This window comes from Girardinichthys multiradiatus, chromosome 17, assembly GCF_021462225.1.
Source record: "Girardinichthys multiradiatus isolate DD_20200921_A chromosome 17, DD_fGirMul_XY1, whole genome shotgun sequence".
In the NCBI taxonomy this organism is placed as follows: Eukaryota; Metazoa; Chordata; class Actinopteri; order Cyprinodontiformes; family Goodeidae; genus Girardinichthys; species Girardinichthys multiradiatus.
Genome location: NC_061809.1, coordinates 26,103,609 through 26,121,036, shown reverse-complemented (window position 1 = coordinate 26,121,036; position 17,428 = coordinate 26,103,609). Strand labels below are relative to the sequence as shown.

At 43.1% G+C, this 17,428-nt stretch overlaps 1 protein-coding gene across 2 annotated transcripts in view; it reads right to left on the bottom strand.

The window, feature by feature from the left end:
* Positions 1-17,428, bottom strand: part of LOC124883116 (CCR4-NOT transcription complex subunit 2-like) — a 33,001-nt gene that overhangs the window by 11,911 nt on the left and 3,662 nt on the right. For both annotated transcript variants that reach the window (XM_047390026.1, XM_047390025.1), the window contains exons 2-5: positions 13,281-13,627; positions 9,146-9,222; positions 6,093-6,227; positions 1,246-1,312 (exon numbers count right to left, since the gene is read on the bottom strand). In XM_047390026.1, the coding sequence (XP_047245982.1) occupies positions 1,246-1,312; positions 6,093-6,227; positions 9,146-9,222; positions 13,281-13,509 (508 nt within the window). In that variant the 5' untranslated portion in view covers positions 13,510-13,627. The remainder of the gene's footprint in view (positions 1-1,245; positions 1,313-6,092; positions 6,228-9,145; positions 9,223-13,280; positions 13,628-17,428) is intronic.

The window sequence follows — 17,428 nt, the reverse complement described above, 5'->3', positions numbered from 1 at the left end:
CTTGGGAACGCCTTGGGATTTCCCCAGACGAGCTGGCCCAAGTGGCTGGGGAGAGGGAAGTCCAGGTCTCTCTGCTTAGGCTGCTGCCCCTGCGACCTGACCCCAGATAAGCGGAAGACAATGGATGGATGGATGGATGCATGTTTTGGAATATTTTCAGATAATGTGTTACTTTTGGATATCTTTCAACCATCAAAAATATGCCATTTAAATGATTGATTATACCTGCAGGTCAGGTAATAAACAGGCCTGCTTGTGAAACTGAGCTCAGCTTTCCAAAAATGTAGTCTAATGACATTTAATTCAGGATTTAAGATGTGCAATTACTTTTTTACATAGTGTCATGGCAGTTTGGATCGCTTTATGTCCTTAATGAATGAAATAATCATTTAAGAACTGCTTCTTGTATTTACTCAGGTCATTTTTATCCAATATTAAAATGTGTTTGATGATCTAAAAAATGTAAATGGGACAAAAAAAACCAAACAGAAGAAACAGCCTCTGTTTTGCCCATAGGACTATTAAACATGTAGAACCATGTATTTAAGGAAAGAACCCCCCAAAAGCTAAGGGGCAATATCACAATACAGATCACCCCACAGCTACAACCCATCGCCCTAGCAGGGAGTCAGCAGCCAGACCATCATGGTACCACTAGCTTTTTGTGGACCTAAAGTTTCCAAGAGAAATAAACCCCTCTCTAGGGTGCTGGTCTGATAGGTCTCCAACCTATTGTTCTCAGACCTAATTTCTCCTGAGCTCCTCCTCCTCCTCACTGGATAAATGCCCATAGAAATGGTCACTTAATATGATAAGTGATATTTGAGCTGGAGACTTTGCAGTCGCTGTTTTTGTCTTAGGTGAACATTGTATTATAATCTGATGCTTGAGTTTTATGTTCCAAATGTAACAACTTTAAAAGACCTTCAAAAATACTGAAGAACTATTGTTAATGTTGAATATTGTTAATAATTACAGGAATATCTGAAAGAAACAACATATTATAGTGATGAATACGACCTAAAGAACCCCTAAAGCTCAAGCAAAGTGCAGCCGGAGGTAAGACAGAGACAGGATTACACCTGTAGTTCAGCTCACTGGTAGTACTCTGTACATACAGCAGGTTTGACTGGGGTCTGCAGCATTATTGGGTCACTTCAAATACCTTAAATGGATTTAATTAACCCATGGCTGGAACTGATGTTGAAACCTTTGAGCAGAAACATATGTGAGCGTTGGTCTTACTCTGTGGAGCGTATAAGCTGGCTCCCAGCTGTGACAGTTGACTCGTTGAGGAGGAAGACGACAGCATCTGAATAAACAGGGAGAACAAACAGCAGGTCATCATCTTCCTCTATTCAAAAAGCTTGACGAAAAACACTAAACTGACTATTGTTATAGTCAGTTTAGCGACTATTTTGTATTTATAGGGAAAAATGGATCCATCTTCTTCTTAACAAGGAATATTTATAGGTTTCAAACCAGATTTAGCAGAAATTGGAAACTTTTCTTCAGCTTTAAATGTGTTGACAGTTTGACTGAAGATGTTCATAATAAATACAATAAAGACTAATAACACCCCTCAGATATTTTCAGATTTCCCACAAACTTCATTGTACTTATCGCTCAGAATTGTTGTCTGAGTGCCAAGAAATTGCCCAACAGATTTACTTTCACAAGCAGAGCATCACAGCTAATGCTTTAAAGCTCTGCTTGATATTTATAAAATAAACTTTATTATAAACTTCTTTGGGAATATTTCAATTGTTATGGACACGGAGACTGAAATGAAAAGGAAAACAGAAGCTTGAAAAAGAGAGAGATGGGGGAAAAGGGAAAAAGGGGAGAAAAGGAGGAAAGAGTGGAGGAGAGAAAGAAGGATGAAGAGAATAAAAGATTACACCCTGCTTGCTTATACACCTGCAACTGTTTTTTTTTTTTTTAACAAAATAGTACACGGTATTTATGAATGTAAAATGTACTTAGTGAGAGGTGCAGCCCAATATAAAACATCTGTGTATCTGTCAACACCTGAAGCTTAACACCTGTGAGTATGAGTGTGGACGCGCTCCTGTATACAAGGTTTCTCCACAAAATTATGCAATAGTGAGTTTGAGGACCCACAGACATCCAAAGGCCCCCCAAAGCACAGGAGCCCCAAGAGAACCACCCCCGGGACTACCGCAACACCCCAAGAGAAGAGCAGTGGAGAGTCCCAGGGGAGCCACCCAGCAGCGACAATGCAGAAGCCCCAGGGAGCCGCAGCGACGAGCCCACAGGCCCCGCCGGCAGCCATCCACGCTCGAGCAGATCCAGCCATGGACCCGGAAACCCAAGACACACCACCCCCCAAGCAGAGGCCCGACAGAGCCCAGGGGGCCAGGCCCCGGCAAGCAGCCACCGGGAGTGAGCCAGCACACACCAAGCACCCAGCCCAGGACACCGAGAACCACAAGTACACCAGCGGGCAGAGACTCCAACCACTGGCAGGTAGTGTGGCGGGGAGGAAATAGGCCCCCCATAAGATGGGGGGGCCTAAGCTGATCCAGGAGAGGGAGCAGTCTAAGACCCAACCTGTCACAAAAAAAAAAAAAAAAGGCACTCACAGTCACAATCACCCACCCTCAGGCATATACATAAAATCACTCACACACAACGTAAAGACAAACAACAATGGACGTCATACACTCATTCACACTCCCCATGCATACTCTATACTCCCAGGTCCAGGCGCCGGTACCCCCTATGGGCAACCAGCCCTCGGACCCAGGAGGTAGTCCCCTTCCCTCCTGGGGCAGAGACAGGCAGACAGCGCCGGCACCGCCCAGACCCGGGCGGCCCTGGCCCGGCCCCCGCCCTGAACCCAGTCCCCAACAACCCCCATCCACCTCCGGAGAGGGGGCTATGTACAAAAGAGGGGTGCACATGGCCCAAACCAGCCCGCCAACCAGAACCGCCCCAGGACGGAGCAGTCCTAACCCCCCAATGAGCTCCGATCCCAACCCCATGAGCCTCCCACCCCCAGTGAACCCCAACATGAACCTCCCCACAGGGCCACCCCCAACAAGGACACTGATATCGAACACATGCCCCCGAACCCAAACGTCAAGAATCCCCTCCCCCACAGGGGAACACCCCCACAGGTGAACTCCATAGCCGAGAGGCCGATGAAGCCACACCCACCCACCGCAAGCTCCACACTCAGCCCCGCTCTAAGCACCCCTGCCGTACCCCGCTCCCCCACCACACAGCGCGCCGCAACGGCAAGGCAAGGGCCTTGCGCAACACCACCCCCGCCCACCGGCGCAACAGGGCAGACCCCACCAAGCACTGCACCCACAACAGGACTCCCGATCCCGCAGCATGACGGGTCAAGGTCACCCACCCGGTACCCGGGGCCAGTGTCCCCCACCATGCCCCCACAATGCCCCTGTCGGCCACAACAAAAAAAAAACACTACATCCCTGCCACTGCAACGACCGCCCAGGGAGAAACACTATCCAGCTCAGCTCCATCATCGCCGCCCAGCCGATCCAAACGCCGGCGAACCCACATCCCAGAAGTGGATACAACTCCCCTAAACCCTGGCGACATACCTGCCAGGACCCAAGACCCCCAAGGCCCAGGACCCCAGCCCGGGGGTCGATACGCCCCGGGAACCCCGAGCCACCAAGCCCACCCCAGACCCACCCAGCACGGCCACCAGGCCAGTGACCTATGTCCGTTGGCGCAGGCCCCCCGAGAGCATCGCATGCAGCCACCAGATGTCTCCCCCGAGAGCCACCAAAGCCCCACCCCGGCCGGGACCACAGCCCCCAGCGCCAGACCCCCCAGAGATCCCAACCCAGGGACACCCCAAACGCCCCAACCCAGACCCCCCCCGTCTCTTGAAGGGGAAGGTGAAATATTACATTTCAGACACTTTGATAAGTCTTCACATATCAGGCACCAGAACCTCTGAACGGGTGTACATAACCATAGTACATGGATGTAATTGTCTGGTATATTACTTGTACAGTGTAAGCAAGTATTAGAAGGTGCCAAGCCCATCCTGAACATCCGTTGACCTGTATAGTATACTCTATGAAGGATTTTATATTGTATTAATTGCAAACTGGGGTTACTTGTCAGTTTAAAAGTTCTGGAACATATCTGAGACCAGAATGTTTGGTCAAAGTTAACTGATAAGTCCACCTCCCATTTCAAAATAGGAAGGGAAATTGATTCATCTATATTAGACTGTCCTGTATATTTTTGACATTAATTTGGGGGGGGTTGAGTTTTAGGAACTTGATGGCATTTGTAACCCAACGTTATTAAGTCTAAATTTATTTTTTATTATAGATTTAATTTGTTGATATTCTAAAAATGTATTCTTGTCCATCCCGGATTGTATAATTAATCTGTTAAATGGGATGAACTGAATTCCTTCAAATATATGTTTCAGGTATTCAATTCCTTTACTCCTCCAATATGGAAAATGTATCATGTTATTTTTTTGTAGGATGTCAGGGTTGTTCCAGATGGGTGTACGTCTGCATGGGATTAGTGAAGACCCTGTCATTTTTAGATATTCCCACCATGCTGTCAGAGAGGTGCTGACGTTGAGGCTTTTGAAGCATTCATGTCGTTTTATATTTGAGCTAATAAATGGTAGATCGGAAATCTTTATATTATTGCATAATGTCTGTTCTACGTCTAGCCAGGGTTCATCTAGAGGACTGTGTTTAAACCATTTTGAGATGTAATGTAGCCTGTTAGCTAAGAAGTAAAGATGAAAGTTAGGCAGATCTAGTCCTCCTTTATCTTTGGTCTTTTGCAGTGTTTTTAGGCTAATACGTGGCGGCTTATCTTTCCAGAGAAATTTAGTGATGGAGGAGTCCAGAGATCTAAACCAGTCAGATGACGGTTTATTCGGAATCATTGAGAATAAGTAATTGATTTTTGGCAAGACCATCATTTTTACTGAAGCAACCCTGTCCATGAGTGATATGGGTAGAGATTTTCATCTAGCAAGATCATCTTCTACTTTTTTTAGGAGCGGGATGTGGTTTAGTTTTGTTAAATCTGCCAATCTAGGAGACACATTAATGCCCAAATATGTAATATTCCCTGACTGTAGTTGTATATTAGGAAAATTTTGGAAAGAACAATTAATTGGAAGAACTGTCGATTTTAACCAATTTATAGAATAGTCATAATTACATAATTGTTAAGTGAGCAGAAAAGTTTTCAAATATTTTTCCTGAATAAAAATCTGAAAAGTGTGGCATGCATTTATATTCGGTCCCTTTAGTTCATGCTTTGCAGAACCCCCTTTTAGCCATCACCTACAGTTCCAGTCGTCGTGGTAATTTCTCTACCAGCTTTGCACAAAAAACTGAATCTTCTTTGCAAAATAGCTTAGGTTCAACCCAACTGGATGGAGTATATCTGTAAACGGCAATTTTTTTTGCCAAAAACTGGACTGGATTTGGGTCCAGACTTTGACTAGGCCATTCTAACACATGGATCTGCTTTGAATTAAACCATCTGATTGTATCTCTGGCTGTATGTCCTGCTGGAAGGTGAACCTCCTCCCTAGTCTCAGGTATTCTGCAGACTATAACTGGTTTTCTTGAGGTGGACTCAATTTACTAATTAGGCGGAGTTTTGCGGAAATTAGCTGCATTGGATTTTATTTAGGGGTGTAAGAGTAAATTAAGTTGAATTCAAATGTATGCCATGCTTTTCAAAAAAAACGTTTCTCATTTCTTTTCCACTTCACATTTATAGACTATTTTGTGCTGCTCGATCACATAAAATCGCCTAAAAATATGCTGAAATTTGCTTTTGAACAAAATTAGTGGGTAGGAAATCTTTTGCATGTCTCAGCTAAAACTAGATAGAAATAAGTAATGTTTTTTTCTGAGGTTTAATCTCCCAACATGCAGGAAAGTGACACTAAAAAATAATCTTTATGACATGTTTGGCCCGTTTGGTGTTAAACTGCAGTAAAGGAGGTCTGAGCTTTTGTTCAAATAAACGTACAAAGAGATGGACTAAGACTAATTCGATGTTTTAGCTTTGAAGCTGTTGAGTTAGAGACTCACGTCTTTGTCAGCTCGATGAGGAGCGAACATCGATGTGTGGCTGTAATAGAGGCCGGAGTCGTCCGAAGCGTACTCGCTCTCAATCCCTCCCTCCATAAACTTCTTCCGGGTAGCACCAAACATTCCGCGTGTCACCTGAAAAATTATGAGAGAGGGTCAGGATCCAGGAAAATTGGATCAAAACATCCTGTCACACTAGCACAGTTATAGATCAGGTTGTTTTATTTGTAGCCCAACAGTTCATATGCCCAAAGTTGGAGGTTTTCCTTTTCACAGATGTCGGATCTACCCATCAACTTCCTGCTTATCTGAGATCAGTCCTGAAGGTAGCAGGTCCAGAATGGACTTGCCTCTAACAACACCCTCCAGCTCCTGTAGGAGAATAGCTGGGTAGGACAGAGGGTCCCTGTGAAGAGGATGTGCCTGGGGGTCACCTCAGATCCTAAGGAGGTGTTATGATCAGAAGAACCACCTCAGCTGACTCCTTTGGATGTGAGGGAGCAGCAACTCTACTTCGACCCGCCCAAAAGTCAGAGGTCAGGTGGGCTAACGTGCTACTGGGAATGAGAGCTGGTTGTTGGTTAGTTGCAGAAATCCATGAAGGTACCAGCAGAGATCAGTCAGTAAATGCGGGATTAGAAGATGTTAGTGATAGAAATCTAAAGCGTTTCACCTTGGAAATTCTTTCTAATGCAATAATGAATATTTGTTACTTAACATTGAAATAATAAAACATCATTACTACTAGTTTCCGAATGATTCTACGTTAAAATAGAATATAATTTCTCATTCATTTGGCAAATCGGAAGCAATTAAAGCTCCTGAAATCAGGCAGATTGGAATCTTATATGTCAGAGCCATTAAGCTGCTTCAACTTTTACAGGAGTGTAGCTTTACAACTGATTCTAGAAACTCTGGAGCAGCTTAGCTTTTCCAGACCAGAGATGGACGCATATAAAAACAGCAGCACCTCCTGATAGATCAGTTCTCCAAGAAAATGGTCAAGAAGACATCAGAACTGACCACGAAACCGTGGTTATGTGACTCCACACTAATATCTACCTGCAGGTGGTCACTCATAGGTAGGTTTCTTTAGTTAACTTTAGGTTCAGTTCAGCACCTTCAGTTTCATGAAGCTGGTTCACTGTTTACCTGATTCTGTCAACATGGTACCTTATGCTGGAAACTTAACCTGCTCTAGTGTAGCTAAGGTCTCCAGATCACGAGAGCACCACCTCTCCACCAAACAATGACCCAATTAAAAGTAAGCAAAAGACGGTGTTATGTAAAAGGCATCTCCTGTTGTGTTTTCTTCACCTAGTTACTTACTCTCACCAGAGATTTTTGTGAGAAGACAAGACAATTAGCTTCTAAGAAGGGCAAACTTTCAATTTCAGTTTTTTTAGTGACTTCCACTGAAAAGTTAGAAGCCATTTATTTAAAGTGCCTGAACACAGAGGACGTCATCCTCTCCAAACATACTGTGTTTATTCATTTGTGTTCATATTCAGTTCGCTCGGATAATTTTTTAAGAGACTGTTCACAAACCAACCAGGATCTGAGGAGCGGAAAATTAACTTAAACACTTCAGATCAATTAGTGCAAAGAGAAAGCTGCTAAACTGTTTCTTTGAGATTAAGATTCAAACCTTCTCTGATGTCCTAAAGGTCACAACTTTAGCGTTCAATACCAGAAAACCCGCACTGACAAAATGTTGGTAGAATTTCCTGCTCTAATACGTTTGTTGCAATAATATTTTTTCCTACTCTTTTGCTGGCTTTTTTTAAACATTTGAATGAAGATTTTTTTCAGCCTCTTCATTGTGGTTGATCCACTTATTCCAAATTCTGCTGTTTTAGATAAATGCGCACAAATCCAGAACCAGTAACCCTGGGTTGACACGAACTTTGTAGAAACACATAAGCATGACCTGCGCAGCTGAGACCTCTCAAACAAAACTCAAGATGTACCTACTTTGTAGTATAAGGCCCTGATCATTAGGGTTGTATTTTACTGGCATGTGGGAACAATCTCATTTTAAATTGCCAACATTTACCTAAATTAACCAAGACATGTTTTATTGACAGATGATTTGAACGAAACCAGACATTGATGTGTGTTCATCTAAATGAGATGATCGGTCTAATCTGCACAAACATTACACAAAGTCTCAAAACGCATCCTTAGTTAGATGTTTTAATACAAAAGGAAACATAACGCACATAAATACTAATCTTGTTTTTGTTGCAGTGTCTAGTTCCGCAATTTCCTTTTGTTTACCACAGCTGCTTAAACTTCGTGCATGTACAGAAATAAAAACTAAACGCAGACAGACTGAGAGTAAGATTTCATTACCCTTGGACGATTGTTTGCAGAGTAAAGTCATTATATTCCTTAAGTAGTAGTTGTGACCGCGAGTGAATAGGTTTACAAGCCTGGAAGTGTTTCAAGAAGCTAAAGGATAGCCATACAGGCTATTGCTAGCGCTAACATTAATCAGATAAATACATTTGCATGAATGAATAACCGGGTGTCTTGTCATATTAGTTTCTTTGTTAATTCAGTGTATATAACCCCTTCTTTGCCACATCAATTTATAAGCTTTATACGATACTCAAAACTACAGCTAACCACCATAAGCTAATACATAAATCCATAGAAAACGCTGGGTTGTTAGCATGGGAGCTAACAGCTAGCTAGTACGTCCAGCCGGAACAGAACCGTTAAAACAGTTTTTTAAGGATTTTATTCCAAGATGCACGGTCGGATACACTGCGTCCCAATAGGCATACACCAATAAAGACAAAAAAGCTGCATAAAATATCGTTTTTGTAAGTGTAGGGGGCCTGCATCGCCTCCATCGGCTAGTTCCTCCAAAACAACAACAAAAACCAACCGAGTGTTGGCTTTAAAGCTTCTTTTCACACCGTTTCTATTCACCACACAGTTCGTATAATCCCAGAGACAAACCCTGCGTTTGTTAAAACAGAGTTTATGCCACTAACCATTTCAAAATAAATAAAATCAGAAAAAAACACAAAAAAGGAGCTTACCGCATCAATCCGTCCTCCCACTACAAGATGGCCGACAGGATGCTGACCTACGAGGGCCTCCATTCTGCTGTAGTTCACTGATAATTTTCAAACAAATATCGCACTTCACTGTAGTTTACTGGAAGAAATGTCTACGTTATTAAAATGTACTTTATTTGTTGAAATCTGCAGTAAATTTACTTTGGTTTCCTGAACTTCACAGTAGTTAATTGGTCTTATCCACACTAACATTTACGGTAGTTTGTCGTTCTGTAGTTTACTCAAATATATGGTAGTTTAAAAGATGTCCATAGTCGCTTACTGAACTCTACTATAGGTTTTATAAAATCAATTGTGGATTATTAAAATTTATATTTACTAGACTGTACTGTAGTTTACTGACTGCTTTTGCAGTTTTCTGAATTTTACAGTAGTTTTTTAACACGGCAGTCTTTCTGAAAATCTGTTGTAGTTTAAACTCAACTATGGTTTACTACATTTTAAGTAACTAAACTACTCTGTAGTTTGCTAAAGTATGCTGTGATATACTAAAACCCGCTGTACTTTGCTGCATTCTGATTCACTAGAACACATGTATCAGTTGTATTGGATTCTACTTTTGATTTATTCAGTAGTTTACTACATCATATTACATCATTCCAACACAGCTCGTTCACATGGCTGAATCCCCTCCTCAGCATGTCATAAAGCTGAGTAAATCTTGTAATGAACCTTTCATTTGATTCAGAGGTGTTGAACCAGGAAAACATAGAAACCAGGCTGGACACTGGCCATTAAACACTGACTTTGGACATGGCTGAAGGGTCGATCATACCTGTGCAAGTCACTGTTGGGCCAAATGTTTGGATATTTTAGTTTAATTAAAAAGTGTGTCGGTGGTATAGTTTGCTCTGATCATGAAGAATAGAAACTATAACTGAACTAAAACATGTTTGTCTCCTACAAACAATTGAAAAGTAACAGGTGCACATAAATTTGGGAATATGACAAAGCAGTTTTGTATTATTAAAAATCAAAATGAAAAGCACTTTTGAGGTGACTATAAATATGACCATATTCACTGCTGCGTTAGAATGGCCTAGTTAGTGTTCTTTTTGTCTCTGAAGTTTATGGGAAATCCTGAAAAGAATTTAAGTTTTTAAGTGTTTCAGAAGGAAAACTCAACTCTAGATTTATTAATTTGCAACAAATGGTAGCGAACCATGTTTTCACTTTTATTTATATTTTTTGAATGTTCATTTTATTTTGAAAGCGTAACTTTGAAGTAAAAACGTAAAAATGTGAGCTGATTTATTTACTATGATTGGACGATATCTCTAATGATCATTCTGACCAATAAATGAGCAGAAGAGAGGTTGATATAATGCTGATATCACCCTGGTATAATTATCTTTAATTGTAGGTGAAGGTAAAGACATTCTTGAGGAAAATGTCAGTATGTGGAAAAACATTGGTTATGTACTGGAACCCCAGACTCTATGAGTATAGGCTTTGCCCTTTAAGCCTATTGCTAGTGGGTTAAAGGTGATGCAGGATGTGGTCAATGCAGCATACATGTAATCACGCTGAAAGCCAATTTTCTGTCCATCAGCAGCTGGAGAAAAGACAAAATAGCGGATGCCATGGTAGAGACTGATCTACGACATACCACATCCCGGGATATGGCTGTTCCAAGAGGCGTGGGATTAGTGGGACTGGAGGGAATACATAAATCTGTTTGTTTGGCCACAGCTGGTGCGAAAATGCATCAACCACCAATGGGGGTTTACCTGGCAGACTCAGAGAGAACCAGAGTTTGCACTGATCATTGTCTCATGTGGCGAGCAGGTCCACCCCTGCTCTGTCGAACCTGCTACAAATCTGAAGGATCAGATCTGAATAGAAGCTCAAGTCCATGTCTCCTTTTCCAGTGATTCAGATCTGCCCCCATCAAAGGAGGAATGGAGATCATCTGTTACTTGTGGTGCACGGGATCAATACACAGGCAGGGCAACCATCTCTGCAGACATTTAATGTGCATATACCTAGTGGGACTCCCACATGCGCCGCTGACATCATGCCCAGCACGTGCATGACTGGCACAGCTTTCACTGAGCTGTGAGGTTTGACACGTTGGAGCAACTCTCTTAGAGCTTCTCTCTTCAGCTGTGAGAGCCGTGTTCTCATTGTGACAAAGTTTAGCTCCATTCCCAAATAAACAATGAGGTGGGATGGGACAAGAGAGCGCTTCTCAAAGTTAATGGAAGACCCCAGGTCGGAAAGATGTGACGTTAACGTAATCGTTTGTGCTTCTGCCTAATCTGGACAGAACCACCAGGAGTAGGTCATCCATATAATCAGGATTCTCATCCCCGACATACATAAGTGCCGCAGGGTTGTCTCCAAGTATTGGGGAATTTGAGGGATAATAGAGAATACCTGAATGTCAAGCATTTGTGCTGGTACCAAGCTCCCTGAAAGGAAAATCGCAGAATCTTTCTGTTTTTGGGGATGATGGAGATTTGAAAATGTGTCCTTCAGGTCTTTGGAGGTGAACCAGTTATTCTGATGAGCCATGTCTCTCTACGATGGACCTTTTGAAAAGAGACAGATCCAGAATGGGTCTTTTTGGGTACCAGAAAGTACCAGGAGTAAAAGCCCTTATTGTCCTCTCTGTGAGCAACCCTGAAAATGACGTCTTTCTTCACGAGTTCCTGAAGCTTGGACTGGAGAGCTAGAGTTGGAAAGGAGGCCTGTGAAAAGAAGACGACCAGGATCATTCCATGTTATCTGCAGCTGGCTGTAAGCAACGCCTAAGAGCTAAACAAACTGCAGGGAGGAATCATTGTTCATCCAGACTCTTCTACTGCCCAAGAAGAAAGAGAAGAGCTAGGTAAAACCCAACTGTCTCTCAAACCCAATGACTCTTTTAAAAGGGTGTAATAATTTAAAGTAAAGATAATTCATTTATGGTTTATAAATAATGCAAAGGGTTAAAGGCAACATACTGTTTCGGTTACTAATGGCGTGTTCACATGCAAGGGTGTCCAATAAACCATCATTTCAACCATAAGCTACATTTTCATGTTTTATAATCATAAATGCTGATACGCAGCTATACATTACAATGTCACCAGGTGACTATGACTACGTTCAAGTGCTGGGTAAATGCTTAGAAGAAATCAATGGATGAATGGGCCAAACCTTTCTTCAACTGAATCAAAACCAAACTGAAGTAAAACATTGTTGGATCAAGGGAAAAGTGTTTAACAGTTAGCACACAGCTTCAGTTTATACAGCTGAGAAAAGACCAATCAGGCTCAAAACCTGGGTGTAGTGATGGACTCAGACCTGAACCTTCAGAGGCACATAAAGACAGTAACTAGGTCGGCCTTCTATTACCTAAAGAACATCTCCAGGATTAAAGGACTAATGTCTCAGCAGGACCTTGAAAAACTAATTCATGCGTTCATCTTTAGTAGAATTGATTACTGCAACCGTGTCTTCACAGGTCTGCCTAAAAAGTGGATCAGACAGCTGCAGTTGATCCAGAACGCTGCTGCCCGCGTCCTCACTAGAAATAAGAAAGTGGAGCACATCAGCCCAGTTCTAAAGTCCCTACACTGGCTCCCTGTAGCTAAGAGAATAGACTTTAAAATACTTCTGTTAGTCTATAAATCACTGAATGGCTTAGCACCAAAATACATTACAGACTTGTTGTCAGTGGATCAACCCACCAGACCTCTCAGGTCTTCTGGCTCAAATCTACTCTGCAGAAACAGAGCCAGAACCAAACATGGAGAAGCAGCTTTTAGTTCTTATGCTCCACTAATCTGGAATAAACTCCCAGAAAACTGTAAAAGCACCAAAGCCCCAAGTTACTTCCAATCAAGGTTAAAAACTTGTTTAGAGTGGCCTTTGACTGAACCATCTAAACATTAGTTTAATTTTCCGTCCAACTTTCCTTTTGTCATAGTTTTGACTGCCGACTTGATCCACATGCAGAGAACACTCAGAGACAAAGAACGTTGCAGTTATTTTATTCAAAGACAGGAACGAGGGTCCGGCAACCATGTAAGCCGGGCTGGGCTGTGATGAGGAGGAACAAGGGTAAATAATAGTAAATAGGGACAAATGCACTGCAGGTAATGCTTACTGATGGGGTGTCGGTATCCACCAGGGAGAGGGCACATCAGGATCGAGAGCTGATCTGCAGAATGGTGCCGGCAGGAGCCAGGGAAATAATCCTTTGAGGTGGGGTGGACAGGGTTCGCGGCTGAAGCAGTACAGTGCTCCGTTTGGGCTGCCACCCAGGTAAGATGTCCGGTGAAGTTCACGTTCCGTGGGAATTCCAAAGATTCTTCTAAACCCCGGTAGCGAGGCATAGAGCAATACCACTGGGACAAAACAGTCAGCTGGCAGTCTTCCCTTTTATTGCGCCGTAGCTAATGACCAGATAGGCTGCACCTGTCAGCCTCCAGATCTCCAGGATTCCTGCGGCACCTAGTGAGGAAACTGGTTACTGGCATGATCAGCAGTTCAGATCCTGACACCTTTCATTTTCTTATCAATCATTTTATCGTTAATTATTTATTTTATTTTATTTACTTTTTATTATCATCTTTTAAATTATTCATTTTTTATTCTCTTCAATTATTTATTTACCTTTATGCCACTGCAATGTACTTTTTCTATTATGTCTCTTTTTTTCATGAACAGCACTTTGAATTGTCTTGCTACTGAAATGTATTATAAATAAACTTGCCTTGCTTATATATATTTTTGATTTGTTTATTTTATGCAAATTAGGATAATACACATTAATTAACATATTAGCTTTAAGCATCAATGTCAATATGCCAGAATTGGCACAAGAGCTAGTTTTTATCTGCTGTCCTAAGGCAGCTAAGGGCATTAAATAAAACATCATACAGAGAACACAGATGAGGTGACACATACAGACAAGGTACTAATAACATGAATTTACAATAAACTCATTAACTATGGAGGACCGATCCTGAAAAAATTAAAAATAAAAGCAGAAATATATATATTTTCCTTTTCCTTACACATGCCTTTATTCTTTTTACATTTCCTCGTCTCTTTTTTTCCTTTGCCGTATGCATTTCTGCTTCATTATGCAAATGAGGAGGGCTGCCTTCCTCTCTCCAGCTCCTCTCCTATTGGTCAATAAATAGGAAGAAGGAGGATCCATGTGCAGGCCGAGGGTGTGTCCCAATTCAGGGGCTGGATCCTTCCAAGTCCGTACTTGTGGACTTGCCCCACGCCGGTCCGTATAAATTACGGTGAGACCGGACAAACGGCTCTCATTATTTTCTTCAGCGACTGCTTAGCAGCACTGATACTACAAGAACGATGGCTAGCGCCGGGACTATCCGGCTTCTCATACTGGCTACATTATGAGCTATGACCTGCATGTCAACTGCGACCTCGGTACCGATCACGCTAACCTGGCCCTGACCCGCAGTCCTCCTGGCCCTTTCTGCAGGTGTCTTCCTCTGGAGGAGAAGCAACGGCGGCTAGCCATTTTCTCCCCGCTAGAAAGCGAGTTCCCCGTAGCCGACCAACGCTCCCTCGAGGAGGCATTGGACAACTTTGATGCTGGTTGGGAATCGGACGAGTCCGACCCCGAGACAGCGACTGATGTCCAATGTCTCCCAATGTCGGTGACCACCAAACTTCCGGCGAAAGGTGTCTCTATTCCTTTAGTCCAGCATCCTACTGATGACCTGGCGGGAAGATTCGCCCCAGCTCATCCAACCCGCCGAGATCCAGTTTGGCCCAGTTTGCCTGCGGTAACCGCTTACCTGTCAGGAGCGGCGGCCGAGCCGCTTCAGCTGAGGGCTCCGGTTTCCACCTTCACACCCATCAGGAGGGTGGAGTCCCTGACGGATCAGGGGTTTCCCCAGTTCCTGCGTTAGAGCCCAGTCTGTCAGCAGTTTTTTATATTGGGTCGGCCCGGCGCGTCGGACGACGGCTCCTGTTCGTTTCGTCTATTCATTTTCGAGCATTTATAGACTAGACTTCTACAGATGATCCACATGGCCCTGTCTTTTAGTGTTTAACCCTTTCTCTCTTCTAGACATGGCTACTGACTGAGCTTCTACTGTAACTAACTCTATGTGCTCTCTTTCAGACTCTAACCTTGAAAACTGGCTCAGAGTTTATCTGTTCTTTCTTTCTAGGTGAAACGACTAAAGGAGCTACATCCATTAACATTTACTTTTCCTTCCCATAGAAAGTACTCCTGGATCAGTGCTTCTTTGTTCTCTTTGTGTCTCTGCTCTGTTCTCTCAAACCCCCAGTCGGTCGTGGCAGATGGCCGCTCACACTGAGCCTGGTTCTGGTTCAGCTGGAGGTTTCTTCCTGTTAAAAGGGAGTTTTTTCCTCTCCACTGTTGCTGCATGCATGCTCAGTATGAGGGATTGCTGCAAAGTCAACGCCAGTGACTGTCCACTGTCTCTACATGCTCATCCAGGAGGAGTGAATGCTGCAAGTCACTGACTGGATGCAATCTGCTGGGTTTCCTTAGATAGAAAAACTTTTTATCCAATTTGAATAAATAACTGAATCTGACTGCACTGTTCAATGGTTAGGATTAATTGGAATGTATGAACCTGACTTTGTGAAGAGCCCTGAGGCAACATGTGTTGTGAATTGGCGCTATATAAATAAAACTGAATTGAATTGATCTTGACAAATTTGCACAGCATTTTTAGTCCGCATTGGACATTTCCACTGCTCCCAAAGTAAAGCGGAAGATCCCCCAGACTACAGCAGCGGCAGCCAGTGGGAGTGGGACAGTATGGCCTCCTCCTCGTCTGCGGGTGCCAATGATCAGGTAATAATCTAAAGGCCTGGTTGTTCTATCAGTATGTTTCCGTAGGATATGACATACACTCACTGGCCACTTTATTAGGTACACCTGTCCAACTGCTCGTTAATGCAGATTTCTAACCACCCAATTACATGGCAGCAAATCAATGCATTTAGGCATGTAGACATGGTAAAGAGGATCTGCTGCACTTCAAACCAAGCATCAGAATGGGGAAGAAAGGTGATTTAAATTACTTTGAATGTAGCATGGTTATTGGTGGCATACAGGCTGGTCTGAGTATTTCAGAAACTGCTGATCTACTGGGATTTTCACGCACTACCATCTCTAGGGTTTACAGAAAATGGTCCGTAAAAGAGAAAATATACAGTGAGTGGCAGTTCTGTGATGCAAATGCCTTGTTGATGCCAGAGGTCAGATGAGAATGGACAGATCGGTTCCAGCTGATAGAAAGGCAACAGTAACTCAAATAACCACTCGTTACAACCAAGAGCATCTCTGAACGCACAACACGTCAAACCTTGAGGTGGATGGGCTACAGCAGCAGAAGACCACACCGGGTTGACACTACTATCAGCTAAAAACAGGAAACTGAGGCTACAATTAGCACAGGCTCATAAAAATTGGACAATAGAAGATTGGAAAAACGTTGCCTGGTCTGATGAGTCTCGATTTCTGCTGCAACATTCGGATGGTAGGGTCAGAATTTGGCATAAACTACATGAAAGCATGGATCCATCCTGCCTTGTATCAACAGTTCAGACTGGTGGTGGTGGTGTAATGGTGTGGGGGATATTTTCTTGGCACACTTTGGGCCCCTTAGTACCAATTGAGCATCGTGTCAACGCCACATCCTACCTGAGTATTGTTGCTGACCATGTCCATCCCTTTATGACCATAGTGTACCTATCTTCTGATGGTTACTTCCAGCAGGATAACGCGCCATGTCATAAAGCATGAATAATCTCAGACTGGTTTCTTGAACATGACAATGAGTTCACTGGACTCAAATGGCCTCCACAGTCACCAGATCTCAATCCAATAGAGCACCTTTGGGATGTGGTGGAACGGGAGATTCGCATCATGGATGTGCAGCCGACAAATCTGCAGCATCTGTGTTATGCTATCATGTCAATATGGACCAAACTCTGGAATGTTTCCAGTACTTTGTTGAATCTATGCCATGAAGGATTAAGGCAGTTCTGAAGGCAAAAGGGGGTCCAACCCGGTACTAGCAAGGTGTACCTAATAAAGTGGCTGGTGAGTGTATTTACTACTTAAAGCAGTTGAGAGAAACTAGACTCTCTCCCAGACTTGATGCTTCCAGTATCACAAACTACCTGAAGTATTGCAGCAATGGACCAGCGCATAATTCATGTCAGGCGGTTAGAATATTGACGTTTTAAAGACATTTCTAGGTCCCACGGTTCCTGAATGCAACACCTGGG